This window comes from Talpa occidentalis, unplaced genomic scaffold (genome assembly GCF_014898055.3).
Source record: "Talpa occidentalis isolate TD23 unplaced genomic scaffold, MPIMG_talOcc4v2.1 talOcc4.3, whole genome shotgun sequence".
Taxonomy (NCBI): Eukaryota; Metazoa; Chordata; class Mammalia; order Eulipotyphla; family Talpidae; genus Talpa; species Talpa occidentalis.
The window spans coordinates 60,399,251-60,413,986 of record NW_023603184.1 but is presented as its reverse complement, the minus strand read 5'-3'; the positions used below and the strand labels follow the sequence as shown (position 1 = coordinate 60,413,986).

General features: G+C 37.3%; 1 protein-coding gene across 2 annotated transcripts in view; it reads left to right on the top strand.

Annotated features, from left to right (window-relative positions):
• Positions 1-14,736, top strand: part of CNTNAP5 (contactin associated protein family member 5) — an 831,834-nt gene that overhangs the window by 190,020 nt on the left and 627,078 nt on the right. For both annotated transcript variants that reach the window (XM_054699622.1, XM_037523193.2), the window contains exon 2: positions 6,078-6,182. In XM_054699622.1, the coding sequence (XP_054555597.1) occupies positions 6,078-6,182 (105 nt within the window). The remainder of the gene's footprint in view (positions 1-6,077; positions 6,183-14,736) is intronic.

Here is a 14,736-nt window from a genome sequence, read left to right as displayed (position 1 = left end):
CCATAAAATTTAGAACCTGATTTTAGCACTGAACTTCATAAAGATGGTGCTTGTGTATGTGTAAATATGTGGTGGAGAATGTTGATAGGTGGGATAATTAAACAGTGAGGAGGCTTACAGAAGCAAAGTTGAATTTAAAGAAAATGTTTAAATTGGTAAAATTTTATTTTTTCAATGGTTTGCTTTTTTGTTCTTTTAAAAAAAACCCTTCAAAGTAAAGCAGCTGCCACTCTTAGCTTCTCATATTCAAGAAATATCTAATCCTTTTCCTCTAGGAATCTTTGCTATTCTGCCCACTAAATATTTCATGTCTCCTAGCTAACCCAGTTAAACTAGGACCTTTATTAATCCTAAAGGTTTAATAGTTTTAGCATATTTACATTTATAGGCAATGCTTTGGGGGCATGGTTGTTTAAAGTTGCTTCCAAAAACATGCCCCTTGCTCCTGACTTTGTGAATTGGACTTTATTTCCTGATGCTTTAATCAGACCGCAGTCCCCATCAATTACAATCTGTGCCTATGCTCAGCCTGATATCTGCTAGTTACTCCTTCTTTGTCCTTTCATTCTCAGACCATCTTTCTAAGCCATACTTAAGGCTGGGCATGACTAGTAAGTCTTGGTGAAGGTAGTGTTTTGAAAACAGTTTTTTAGAAAGGGTGATTTAATGAGAGTAGGTTCCAAGAGTAAACTGAGTACTCTGTTAGACAAATCATAATATCATTTTTGAAAAGCCTGAACTAGGATTAAATAGGGAGACAAAAAATAAAAATGAATATAAATTTGTAAAATCTTTCTAAAAAACAACAAAAAATGGTAGAATTTATATCTTTCATTTTTTTACTCAACATTTATTGAACATACCTGTAACCTCATACTGAATGGCAGGTGAGATACAAGTCTTTCCCCAATGTGATGCATTATATTCACCACATGATTAGTACATCATGTGCCTCTCCTATGAGAGACTTAGGAAACATTTGCTCAGCAAGGTTAAGTCATTAATAAATTAGTTTTGGGCCTCCCGTGGTGGAATAGCAGTAGAGCGCTGGGCTGCGAAGCTGCCCGCAGCCTCTGCAGCGCCAGTTCGATCCCTGGCCACCGGCAAGGGTCCCACATGGCATGCAGACCTCTCCTGCTGTGCCCACTTGCTCCCCTCAGCAGTGTACTTCGTCAGTCTGCTTGTTCTGTTCCCCGCTCTGGCTCTGGTGTATTCTCTCACCCTCCCGCGCTTCTGACTGTACCCAGTGCTTGTATAAATAACTAAATAAATCTTTTAAATAAATAAATAAGTTTCAAGGATAAGAAAGGAAAAAAAGTAGCTGATGGCAAACACAATATTCCTAAACTAAGAATTAAAAAAAAAAAAAATCTTTCAGAGTCACTATCAGGGAAAGTACAGTAATCTGAAATGAATCAATTTAGGAGCATTTGTTTTTGAAACCATTGGGTTTGGGCTAACTGTGGAACACACACACACACACATGGACATACATGTATATCCATGAAAACCCAGTTAAAATAATTGAGCTCACAGAAGATTGTCAGACAGAAGGCTGGCCTTTACCCACCTACGATGCATTCCTGCTATTGTTTCAGGAATTAGAAGCTGATTTTCTGACAGAGGTTGGGCAAATAGTTGTACAAACCTAGGTTCAAAGTCCAGTTTAAGCACTGACTAGAGTGTAAAATGGACAAAGAAACTTATAGATTCTTCATCCATACAGTGAGCATGATGACCCCCCCCATAATCTGACCACTGTAATGAGGAGTCACATCACAGCCATCCAGTGATGCTGGTTTCCTATGAGATCTTGTTATTGTGCTTATCAGGTTTCACTATGATGGGGTCTTTTGGAGGCACTTGTAAGTGAAAATCAGTGATTCCAAATCAATTCTTCCCTAAAATCTTGAATAGAATTGTTCTAAAAGCTCATAGAAAGAAATCCAGAGCCCTTTTATTAATCGCCTGATTGGGTGAGAAACTCTTCTGAATGTCCCCGGAGACTGCTTCACCCCACCTACGCTTTACCAATCACCACTGTGTTCTTGAGGGTGGCGTGTCTATCTCCACCATGAGAAAGGGTTTATTATAAATGCTGTTACTCTCTTTAAAGCCTTCTAGGAACTCTAGTGCCTATACTGTTCTCAATGTTTGTTGATCCGAAGAGTGAACAAGAAACACTGCCATTTAAATTGAGGCATCTTTAACATATGAAGGATAAATGAATGAAGGTAGAACAGGACCAGCACCTCTGAATCCTAAATCAAAGATCTTTGCATGTAGTTGTTTATAAATATAAGATGGATCTTCCTTCAATCCAAAGGAGATGCTTTGCTTCTTGAACACAGAATCTGTGTCCTCAAGTTCATTCTGTCTTTGACTACAAAGGGCACAACAGTGTGTATCCAGAAGGTCATGAAAAAGTAAGCACTGTGGTATGTTGAAGATGGATGTCAGGATAAAGCAGGGTTAACCTTCTTTTCATGACTCATTTTACAGAGTCATATTCCTTAGTCTGCTCATTATGAAGTAATTCATTGTTAAGTCTTTCATTGGGGAAAACAGGAGCAGAGTCAGATTCAAAAGAAATATTAGAGAATTTATTTTTGTTATTTGCTAAGTGAAATTATAGGTAACAAGGGGACAAATAAATGAAGCTAAAAGCGTGTGTTGTCACTTCTAAGCACCATTGTAGGCACTACACAAAATGCATGTTTTATGACTTTTAAACAAAGTAGGCCATTAAGCGTGCAACGCTAAGAGGAATTTTATCTCACCTATAAATACAAGTGAATTTTTTAAGCTCCAAATCCCCATATACTGACAATTTACTGTGATAATCAAGACGATGGTCACAATTTAACTTTAGGACCATCTGTAACTCTATTGGTATTTTAATAATAATAAATAAAATGTAGGTTGGCAACAAGAAGAAATGTTACTTAAAGTAGAATCATCTTCAAGAGTCAATGATCATTTCTAAAAAGCTGTGTAAATATAATATTTACTAGAAGTCTCTTCTGTGTCTTTACCTTTTAATTAACATGGAAGAGGACCTGTGGTATTTAATTGTACATACATATTGAGGAACACATTTTCCCCACTGTATGAGATTAAAAATATAAAATACCACACTTGACTTGGAAACTCATACAAATATCAACAAAGAAACAAGAAACAGATACATTTCTTTGCTTTTTTTCTTACTTTTTTCTGTGTCCTTTACTGTTTGTTTGTTTGTTTCGGTTTCCGGTAGGAGAGAGTTGAAGGAAGAAATAAAGAAGACAAGAAAAATACAGATGAGTTTTAAAGCATTTTGAAAATTATAAATAATTCTATGTTTTTCTGTTATGCACAAAATCAAACATGACCTTCCTTTTACAAAAAAAATCCATCAAATCAAAAGTTACAAAGAATAATATAAATAATCATAATGAAGCTAGCCGTCACCCTCTGAGTTTTGCAGACTGTGTATGTATCACAGCGCTCCTGATTACTCTATGCTGGGGTTATTTTTGGTTTTATGTGCTATTTGATGTGATGTGGGTTATTTCTTGAGTCTGACATTGTTTAAAACATTTCCACATAAATTAATGGTAATTGCTTCTTTGTTCCACTTCAACTTATAAAATTTCATAATGTCATAGAACACTTTACTTTAGGAAAGTGCAGAAAACCTGTGCGAGAAAAGACAATTTTGAAAAAGGATATATTAGCTGGCATCACCTGGCCAGTGGGCTTTGGAAGCCTCCTTCTCCCTGAGGCCAGTGCCTGTGAAGGAGGAGCTGCCTCGGGCTGGAGAGTAGGAACTATCCTTTGCCTGAACTGCTATACGGTTGGTTGCCATTTTACATGCTTGAATGTGACCTTGGTGAAACTCTCCTGAATATTCCATTGGTTTAATTATTTGCTTCATTTTTATATCTCTCAATTGTCTCTGAGCCCCTTAAGATCTAAGACTCAATTTTATCCCCAATGCCTATTCAATGTTGAGCATAAAATAAGACCTTATAAATAGTTATTGAACTGAATTAAATTGAAATGATTAGATGACTTCTATTTTTGCTTAGGAATAAGATAGGGCTAAAACACAGCACTTCAAAAAATCAGTGAAACATAAAAAATCACAACTTAAAAGTGACAGTGTGTTATATATTGAAAAATTACACATATGCTATCTACTGTATATCACCTTACCTTATAAAGATCTCAAAAGATCTTTACATTGCCTGCAGAAGTGGGTGTCAGAAGGGTTGTATTAATGGGAAGTGCTGTTACTTGAAATCAAAGGACAGTCATAGCTGCAGATGTGGCTAGGTGAGCCTTGAACATAGCTGCCAATTGTGAGACTATGTGGTATTTGGGGTGTGTGTGTGTGTGTGTGTGTGTGTGTGTGTGATGTATACTTCCACTTTGATTTTCTGCATTCACCTGATGCTTCCTGATAAATAAACAGGCATGGATACATATAAGGTTAACATTAAGTTCAAATTGCTTCCTGATCTATAAATAGCATAACACATTTTGATGCTAAACAAGTTCTTAAAGGTGTGTGTCTGTGTGTGTGTGCACCTCTCTCAACTGCATCCGATGCCAGGAGTAAGGTAGCCTGAACTCTGCTTTCTGTTCATTGAATGACCATTACTGCAAAGGTGTCTTTGTGTGATTTTATGTTATTCTTCTTCACTCAAGATCTGGCTCTGTTTTGTGTTTGTCAAATACCTCAAAATATTTTTCAAACATTTGTGTTTGGGAAAAACTCTGAAGACACTTTGCCAGTTGATTTTTAACACATTTCACAAACACAACTTTAATCCGTATGTTTCTCATTAATTTTCTTTCAATTGGATGAAATGATGTTCTCTAAGAATTCAATGTATAAACAAGCAACCTCATAATCCAATGTGGATTTCCTTTAAAAAAAAAAAGCAAACCAGCTTTTCCTGAAGGTGTTTTCTACATGAAGTTTATCTTCAACTGAATGGCATATTTCAATTTTGTTTTGATGATGTATGTCTAGATTTTTTTAAGTTATTTCTGTAAATCAATGATGTACAATTGTAGAAAAATAGAGGGGACATTGTTGGTACTGTTAGTGGACTAATTGATCCCTTGGGTTCTTCCAACCCTCTTTCCTTCCATCCTCTTCCCACCATCCCTTTCTCTCACAAATCTTTCCTGAAGGTTTATTATGTAAGATTGTTTGCTAAGGGTTCACAAAGACCTCACTACTGATGAAAGTTGAAAACAAATAAGGGAACGATTGATTTCTGGACACTGAGGTGATCCACATGTGATGTGAAGAGTAGGGTCTTCTACATGAGATCGAATGAAAAGAGCATCCGTGTCAATCTGGAGGAGGGGGGTTGTTATCAAGACAAGCCTCTATGCCCTTTACCCCATCTTGTCCACATTTGTACAGCATCAAGGAAGCCTTAGGAAATATATTTAGCACATTTAGGGAAGGTTGAAAGGGTAGGTCCTGAAATGTCCTATTCAAGATGTTACATAATCAGGGAATATTCTGTTATTTTGTGGAATAGAAATGAATTGCTAGAATTAGTAACTCATTTTCCAAAATCTTTCCCTTACCCAGGAGTGAGACTTGCTAAATTATTCTATTTTGTTAGGCACAACTATTATAAGAAACTTAGGGACTAAAAATGGGAGAATAAACATCTTTAGCCCTTTTTATAGTCTCTTTCCTTATAAAATAAGCTCAATAGCAGTAACTTGGAGCTTTATTCAAGTGGTTGACAAAAGAATGGATGAGTAGTTGGGCTCTGGAGCTAAACAAATCTGAGAATTCTGGTCACACAATTTTCTGGTGGTGTGACCTTGGACAAACAATGCCACCTCTCTGAACTTCAGTTTCTTCAACTGTGAAAGAAATCTGTAACTGCCTTTCAGGTTTGTTGTAGAGGTAGATGAAATAGCCCATGGAAAAAAGCAGTGCTCACCTCATTCAGAGCTATCACTCACTAGTACATGAATGATGGTGGCTAATGCCGTGATTCCTTTCTTTATGGAATATCTCTTGCTGATGGACTTTGTTCTCTCTCCTATCATTTCAGACAACTGTGATGACCCATTGGCATCTGTGCTGTCTCCAATGGCTTTTTCTAGTTCCTCAGACCTCACTGGTACTCACAGCCCAGCTCAACTCAACCGAAGAGTTGGTGAGTAGAGAGACTGAAATTCTAAAGCCACAGGTCAAATAGGCACATGTTGGGTAAATGGCAAAAAACAAGCACCTCTGCAGAGTGGCCGCATGTCCGAGAACATTGTGAAGAAGAAGAATGGGAAAAGGAGGATTTCAGTATAGTGAAACATCTTTTCCTAATACATAATGGATATTCAGATAGGCTGATTTGTGTTGTATCATCCACAGTATTTTTTATTGATTTTCATAAGAAGCATTTATGAAAATGAGTTTAAAAAACATTTACTTTTTTTTTTAAAGATTTATTTATTTATACAAGAACCAGGGTACAGGCCGGATGCAGGGGAAGGTGAGAGGATTCACCAGAGACAGAGTGAGGAACAGAACAGGCAGACTGACTGAAATACGCTGCTGAGGGGAGCAGCAGGTGAGACAGCAGAGGTCTGCCGTGCCATATGGGTATCGCCCTGGCTGGCCAGGATTGAACCCACCCTGTAGAGACTGTGGACAGCTTCACAGTGCTGTGCTCAACTGCCTGCACCACAAGGGAGGCCCATTTATTTTTATATTTTGTTTTTAACATAGCTATAAAACATGTTGTTGTTGGGCCTCCCCTGGTGGCGCAGCGGTTGAGCACTGGGCTGCGAAGCTGCCTGCAGCCTCTGCGGCGCCGGTTCGATCCCTGGCCGCGGGCGAGGGTCCCACATGGCGCAACAGACCTCTCCTGCCGCGTCCACTGCTCCCCTCAGCAGTGTATTTCGTCACTCTGCCTGTTCTGTTCCCCACTCTGGCTCTGGTGAATTCTCTCACCCTCCTGTGCTTCTGACTGTACCCAGTGCTTGTATAAATAAATAAATAAATAAATAAAGTTTAAAAAAAAAAAAAAACATGTTGTTGTTGTTTTTAAGATTTATTTTTCATACAAGACTGGGGTACAGACGAGAGGTGAGAGATGTGGGAGGTGGTCAGAAGATTCACCAAAGACAGAGCAGGGAACAGAACAGGCAGAGTGACTGAAATACACTGCTGAGGGGAACAGTGGGAGAGTCAGCAGAGGTCTGTTGCACCATGTGGGTAGCTGGGAATCAAACTCATGCTGCAGTGGCTAACTTCATAGTCTGCGTTTTAGTCCCTTACCCCACCAGGGAGGCCCCAAAAGCATGAATAAAACCTACCTAGATATTTTCTCAAAAATTTCCCTTGTCCACGGGGCCTCCCTGGTGGTACAGGTGGTTGAGCGCAGCACTGTGAAGCTGTCCACAGCCTCTGCAGCGTAGGTTAGATCCCGAGAATCCCACATGGCACAGTAGACCTCTCCTGACTCACCCGCTGCTCCCCTCAGCAGTGTATTTCAGTCAGTCTGCCTGTTCTGTTCCCCGCTCTGTCTCCAGTGAATCCTCTCACCCTCCCTCGCATCTGGCCTGTCCCCTGGTTCCTGTATAAAAAATAAATAAATCTTTAAAAAAAAAATTGCCTTGTCTTCACATCAAGCCACTAACCTGAGTGTGGTGTCACCATGGGAAAGTCCCCATCTTTGGAAATGAACTTTTAAAAATTCCCCTGAGCAGTTTTTAGTTTAGTTGTTCCTTTCAGTTTTGCTTAGCACAGTGGAATTTCCAAACCTTCCTATTACACCACAGTACAGGTGATCTAATTTTTATAATAACATGCTTTCCTATTAAAAAAGAAATACTATTAAGTCAAAATAAGAGAATATAAACAATGCATAATCCTATAAACTAAAATAACTATAGTTAAATGTTTGGTGCTTATCTTTATAAAGTGTGATACAAGAGAGAGCACTCTTAACTTTAACAAATATATCATATCTAGACAAATATATTTTTAATCAGATTTGGCTGTCAACTTTTATATTGTGTGTGTATGTGCATATATATTCATATATTTTTAAAGACTGTACATAGCTAATATTGTACATGAACATATAGTGAATATAATAAATGTTTTTTCAAGTTGAGAAAAAAAGTCTATGCAAATTCAAGAAGCACACAGAGCTGAGGTCATATTAATTAATAATTGTTGACTACATTTTCCCATTAATGGGAGAAGCTGTAATATTGTGATTTATAATAGAAAATATACATTTGGACTTCATCCTCATATCTCACACAGAACTCCTCAAAGCTTTGGTATTTCCTAAGAGATAACAGCAGCATTATTATGTTGGTGAGGTCACTTCGGGGCCACACCTAGGTTTGGGATGTGGTTGCCAGAAGAACCATCAAGGTGATTAGAAGGTTGGAGATTTCAGTTTCATTCTTGACCTCCTCTTGGGTGGTTAAGGGACTGAATTTGAACCATTCACCAATGGCCAATGATTCAGTCAATCATGCCTACGTAATGGAAGTTCATGAAGCTTCTGAAAAGACAGGGTTCATAGACATTCCAGGTCAGATAGCACATGGAGATTTGCAAAGATGGTGCATTACATTTGGGGAGAGCATGGGAGTTCCATGACCTTTACCCATACCTTGACCTATGCATCTCTTCCATCTGTTTCTGAGTTATGTTTTTTCCAATATACTGATAATTTAGTATATCAAACATTTCTCTGATTTCTGTGAGTCATTCTAGCAAATTAACCAGACCCAAGGATGGTATCATGGGAAACTTGGGTCTGATTGGGAACCAGTATAGACTTGAGATTGGCATCTGAACTCCAAGAAGGGAATCCTTGGAGGTTCTAGCCAATTGATAAGAAGCACAGGTAACACTTACCTCGGACTGTGACTAGCACCTGAGTGGGAGATGGGATCAGCCTTGTAGGACTGAGCTTTCAATCTGTGAAACCCAATGTTATCTCTGGGTAAATGGTGTCAGAATTGAGTTGAATTGTATAGCACATCCAAATGGTGTCAGAAATTGTTGCATGTATGAGGAAATTCCCCTTCCACACATTGGAAATTGGTAGCAGAATCCCTTTAGATGCCAATCACATCAGTAACTTATTCGATGCTCATCCATCTTGGCATTTTAGAATAACTTTCAATTCATTGTTGTCTTATTGATTCTGTTTTATAATTTGTGAACATTTTAATTTATAATTTTGTATATCCATTAACAGTGAGATTGATTTGTGATTTTTATTTGCATAATTATTATTTGTATTATACTACATTTCACAAGATTTCACATTTCCTATTATATAGTGGGATCAATAATTTGAAAGTTACCAAGTTCTATGGTTTTGTTGAGAAAGAAAGTTAAGTTTATCAATAAGGTGAATAAATGCAAGCTTTCCATGTGATTCTGAAGTGTGGCAAGTCAATAGATTGGGTGAAATAATTAATATAAAATCCTCCATTAATATTTATTAACCACCTACTATGCACCTGGCACTGTACTAGAATCCTGGTACTTAGTTGGTAAAAGTAGGCACACACCTTACTCATATAGTCTTTATGTGGATAATACAAATCACCATAAGATTAATTAGTAGCTAATATCATTAGTGATAACACTGATATTATTTGTTTTGCCTATGTATATATACAATATAAAATACATATGCATGTTTGTATATAAATAGTAGGATATAAAGTTATATTTGGTTGGATGTTGTATATATTGGTTGGATACAGAGCAAAAGGAGAAAACTATCATTTATTTTTTATTTACATTCAAAATCTTACCATAAGTTTGTGTCCTGTCTGTCCACTGAAACAGCCTAACAGAAATATAGCTGTGTCTAATGAACATTCCTTTTCTACATATATTCCTTTAAAACTTCCATTTTATTTCAAAAACGAAAGACATTAACTGTACCTAAAAGGACAAACTATATCACATGGTTTAAACTCTAGGATACTCTGAGTTCTAAATGGAGATTTCAAAGAGTAGCTTGACTTAACTGGACTTCTCCATACAGTGTCCTAAACAAGTTCATGGTCAGATGCTAAATAATTTCTAGTCAGTAATGCCATAGTTAGGTTGGCTCCTCCTAGAGAGGCTGGATGGTGTTCCTAGGAGTTTATGTTCTTCCTATTTTAGGCTGGTAGTTATGCCTACCAGCTTAAAAAAAAAAAAAAAGTCTTAACAACAATATAACTAACACCATGAGCTCTCATGGTTCTAACCCTAATGTACATCAACTAATCCTCACAACAGAGCCTCCCTGGTAGCCTAGGGGTTAAGTCTCAGAGCGATCACCACTAGGGCCTGAGTTTGATCCTCAGCCAGGGAAGTAACCCACCTATGGTGCAGCAGACCTCTGCTGTCTCGCCTGCTGCTCCCCTTAATAGTGTATTTCAGGAAATCTGCATACTCCCCTCTCTGTCTCTGGTCAATCCGCTCAACTGCCTCACCTCTGGCCTATACCCCAGTTCTTCTACACAAAAATAAATAAATAAATAGTCTTTTTAAAAAGAAAGAATAAATTTAAAAAAGGGAAAAAATAATCCTCATAACTACCCTCCTTGAAGGTGTTTATCTTGGTTTCATGAATAAAAAATGTCAGATCACAGGAAGAAAAAATGTTTAGGTAGATACAGAATTAGTTATTGTCCTAATAAATGTGAGAGTTATGCACTTTCAACTGGACAAGCATTTGTAAGTCAACATGAATCTTCACTATATTGAAAGTAATCAACTAGTAAAAAGCAAAACAAAATGGCAAGTGTGTTCTTCTAGAAAATTAAGTAATTATTGAGTAGAATTGTTGAAAGTGGCCCAGGATGACATTTAAAGGACTGTTCTGTCTTTTGATTTCAGGTTTTAGATTGTTTTCTCTTATTATACTGCATTTGTTTGTTCATTCAGATATCACAGCATTTCATGATTCATTCTCTGGTCATTCAGTCTTCTACACACTTGCCAAGGAGTTTTGTGGTATTGCACTCAAGATGAAATCCAAATTGTGAAACCCTCGACATTCATGTAACTAAGTTCCCTTATTGAATTGAGTGTGTTCAGTGGCATCCTTGCAATTTGTGACTATTGTTACTTAAAACAATAATTAAATGACTATTGAACTGTTTCACAAAGATGAACTTCCTACCAGTCCTTGGGTGTCATTTAAGTTATTCAGTTACCTTTGACATGAATTGAACATAGGTGATTAAGAGCCGCTTGCCTCCAGTGCTCAGATCTCAAGCATACACATCTCTGACTTATACCCAGGAAGACAGGGTGCACCTGTGATAAGTTTGTCATGTCAGTAGCAGGGATCAAATACAAAGTTGAAAAGAAGAAAATAAGAAAGCCATGTTGATGAACACTCTCAGACTCAAGTTAAGCAAACCTCATGAGTTTTCCAGGGGCAAACTAATTTCTCTGAGAGAAGCCACACCCGTGAAACAGCCTTTGACCTGAGGTACTGCCATGGCAAACCAGGTTCGGGCCATCTATGACTGAGGAGGAAGATAAGATGGCAAAAGGCTACTCTAACAATTTTCAAAGTGCTATCTCATCAATGAAAGGAATTTACCAAATGGGATTTTTAGTCTTTTACTTGCAGGCACCTCTAAGTCCCTATGTTATCCGCACACAAATAAATAAAAGGCCAGAAAGAAAACTAACTACTTTTTTTTAAAATGACAAAATACATTAAACTGAGGGTCAGATCACCATTAACTTTGGCTGCTAAGTCAATCTTTATAATTGTGGCTTAGGAGGGATCTCACTTTGTCAAATGAATTTTGTTTTGTGTCCAGAAACTTTTGGTCTGGGCTTAAAACTAGCTGTGTTGTAAGAAGTACTTCCTGTCAGCAGGAAATGCCAGCTGTTGGTACCCCATGAACTCCTGAGCTTTGTGTTTGACCTGCTTCAAAGTGAGGGGAAGGTTTTAAGTTACTTTGCATGACAGAAAGGCAAAGAAGAACCTGTCTCTTTGGTCCCATGGGAGAAGAGGTTAGCATTTTTCTCTCCCACATCCTCCCACACCATACAGTATTTTTTCTTTTTTTTTATTTATCTTTTACATCATTGTTCATTTTAAACAATATTTGCTTTCCTGCCCACCTCAAGTATAGTCCCCATCGAATTGAATGGAGCTAGAAGGAATTATGCTGAGTGAAGTAAGCCATACAGTATTATAAATTATTATGTTTACCATTTGTTTCTTGAAATTGTAATCATTTTTCTTCAATATGCTTTTGAACTGCTTCCCTGTATACATTGAGATTATGTGTATCTAACATGACAATTTTGTTGCCATGGAGAATTTGATTTTTTTCTGTCAAGGCATGTTCAGCTTCCAGGCTCATGGATGAAAGAAGAGACTTAAAACTCTTGCTTAGAATTCTTAAAACCCTTTGGCACACAGTCCATACACACTTTATTTTTTTTTTCCCCACCATGAAAAACCCTCATTGCAACAAGCTAAAGACCCATGAATTTCTTTGATAGTTGGTTTCCATTTGGTGTCACTGGCTCCTCTGTGAAGAGATGTGAATTGGGAACAGTGCAAGAAAGCAGGATTCACACAATTAACATGCTATCAACTGTCTAGGGACTTGTTCCAGATAACGAGGTGACAATCTTGAGGATCCAATTTCCCAGGCAGCACTACAATACCTGCTTGTCAAAGATAGTGTCAGTCTCCCGCCTGCATGGATTGAGCCAGAACTGACATGGATCTAATCTAATCTGTTTAAAAAGACAGTGAGGTGTGGAGAAACCTGTCACTGGATCCCTGCTTCACCCCTGGAAGGACTCTGTCCTTTTTTAGCACCTTCCCTTCCTTTTGTCCCGAGTTGCCCCAGGTATGGCAGGTATTTAGTCTTGATACTCTCCCTCTTTTCTCAGTCTTCATCGTGAGTGGAAATTTTGGTTCAGTATGGGAGCTTGTTAGAAATGCAGAATCTCAGCTTCAACCCCAAAACTTCCAGATCATAATCTGAGCCTAAAAAAAACAAAAACAAAACAAAACTGTGCTTTAGCAACTGTTATATTCATGCATACAAATCTGAGGTGCACTAATTCGGAGCATCACAGGATCTACCGTCCCTTCAATTCTTACTCACCCTCCTCTTTCACACTGCATCTTGGGGATGAATTGGGGGAATAAAAGCCATTCGTATGGATGAAGTTAGTTTGTATAAGGAACCATGTTAGACACTCAAGGTCTGTATTTTCATTTCACCTTAATACTCTAAGATAAGATAGTTGGTAGAGCTATATTTTTAAAGACTCAGATACATAGAAAACATAGCCTATTATCGGTGGTACTTGAATTTATATCTATCTATCCTACTATATTTATTCACATAATCTGAAATATTAATCTGAGTAAAGGTTTTATTAGCACAATAGTCATCCCTTTCAGGTAATTTTGGAATTTCAACTAAGGTTGTCCTATTTTAACGAAAAAGACTAAATTTTTGGATATCAAGGGAGAAAGAGAGATAAGAACAACTTTTCTTCCTACATGTCCCTAAAATCTTACTGTGACTTATTATGCCTATGGGTAAAGCTAACCTTGACCCAGATATTTAAAAATGCCCCAGGCCTCTTCTCTTATGAGGGCTGCTATAGATCATTGAGGGATATGGAGCAGAAATAGTCTGCTGTTTGATAGGAACCTTGGGACTCTGTCTCAAATATAGACAAATTTAATATAATGGCCCTTTCTGTTCAGATAGGCTAATGGAAAGCAAACTTATTCAAAAGGGGCAGAGGAATAAACTGATTTAAAAGTTTGCTCACTAATATGTTTCAAGGATTCTAAATATCACCATTTGGCATGATGAAAAGGATAAATAAATCCATTGTAATTCACCTTTGCCTTTTTCTACTGGTTGTTGTTCATTCCCTTTGAAAGGCCAATCTGAAATTATTTCTGAGTAACACTCTCTAATATACTAGTTGAGTGGATCTCCTGATGTTTATAATATTTTGTGAAGAGACAAGAATGTCTTTAATTTGTCTGTTCACTGCATTTAACCTAAACCATCATAATTTAGAAAAATATAATAGGGTTAGGAGCAGAATAATTAATTATATATATTTTCCTAGTGATTGGCAGTTTTCTACTGTATTTTGCAGGGAGTGTCAAAACCAGGAGGAAATCAATTGTACTTGAATACCATATTGATTGGTGGAGCCTCTTGCTTTGTCTAACCTGGAGTACTAAATCTGTTTGCTCAATCCATCTAGAAGAAGTCTTTGACTTAAGACATTGTGGAAATGTCATGAAATTGCAAGCTAAGGATGATTGAATCTGCCATATGGAGTGAAACTGGTAACATAAACGCTAAAGGAACCTGCAAACAGGAGCTGAAATGAGCATGCAGTTCATCTTTCTCTAGAATCTCAGTTTGAGTGTTCCTTATCCTCTGTGCTCCCTTTTCTTATATATATATATATTTTTTTTTTTGAGCATCTCAAACTATACTTAAATTATCTCTAAAACTAGTTGCTTATATTTATGTTTTATTTTTAATCCATGCACATATTTGATAAAAATTCAGACTTTATAAAAGTATCCTTATCCTTTTGTTAAGGATTTGCTTCTAAGGACTCTCTTTTACAAAAATATTCATAGCAATCAGATATTATCCCAGTGATATCTTTGTTAGGTAATTTGGTGTGCAAACAATAGAAAACTCATC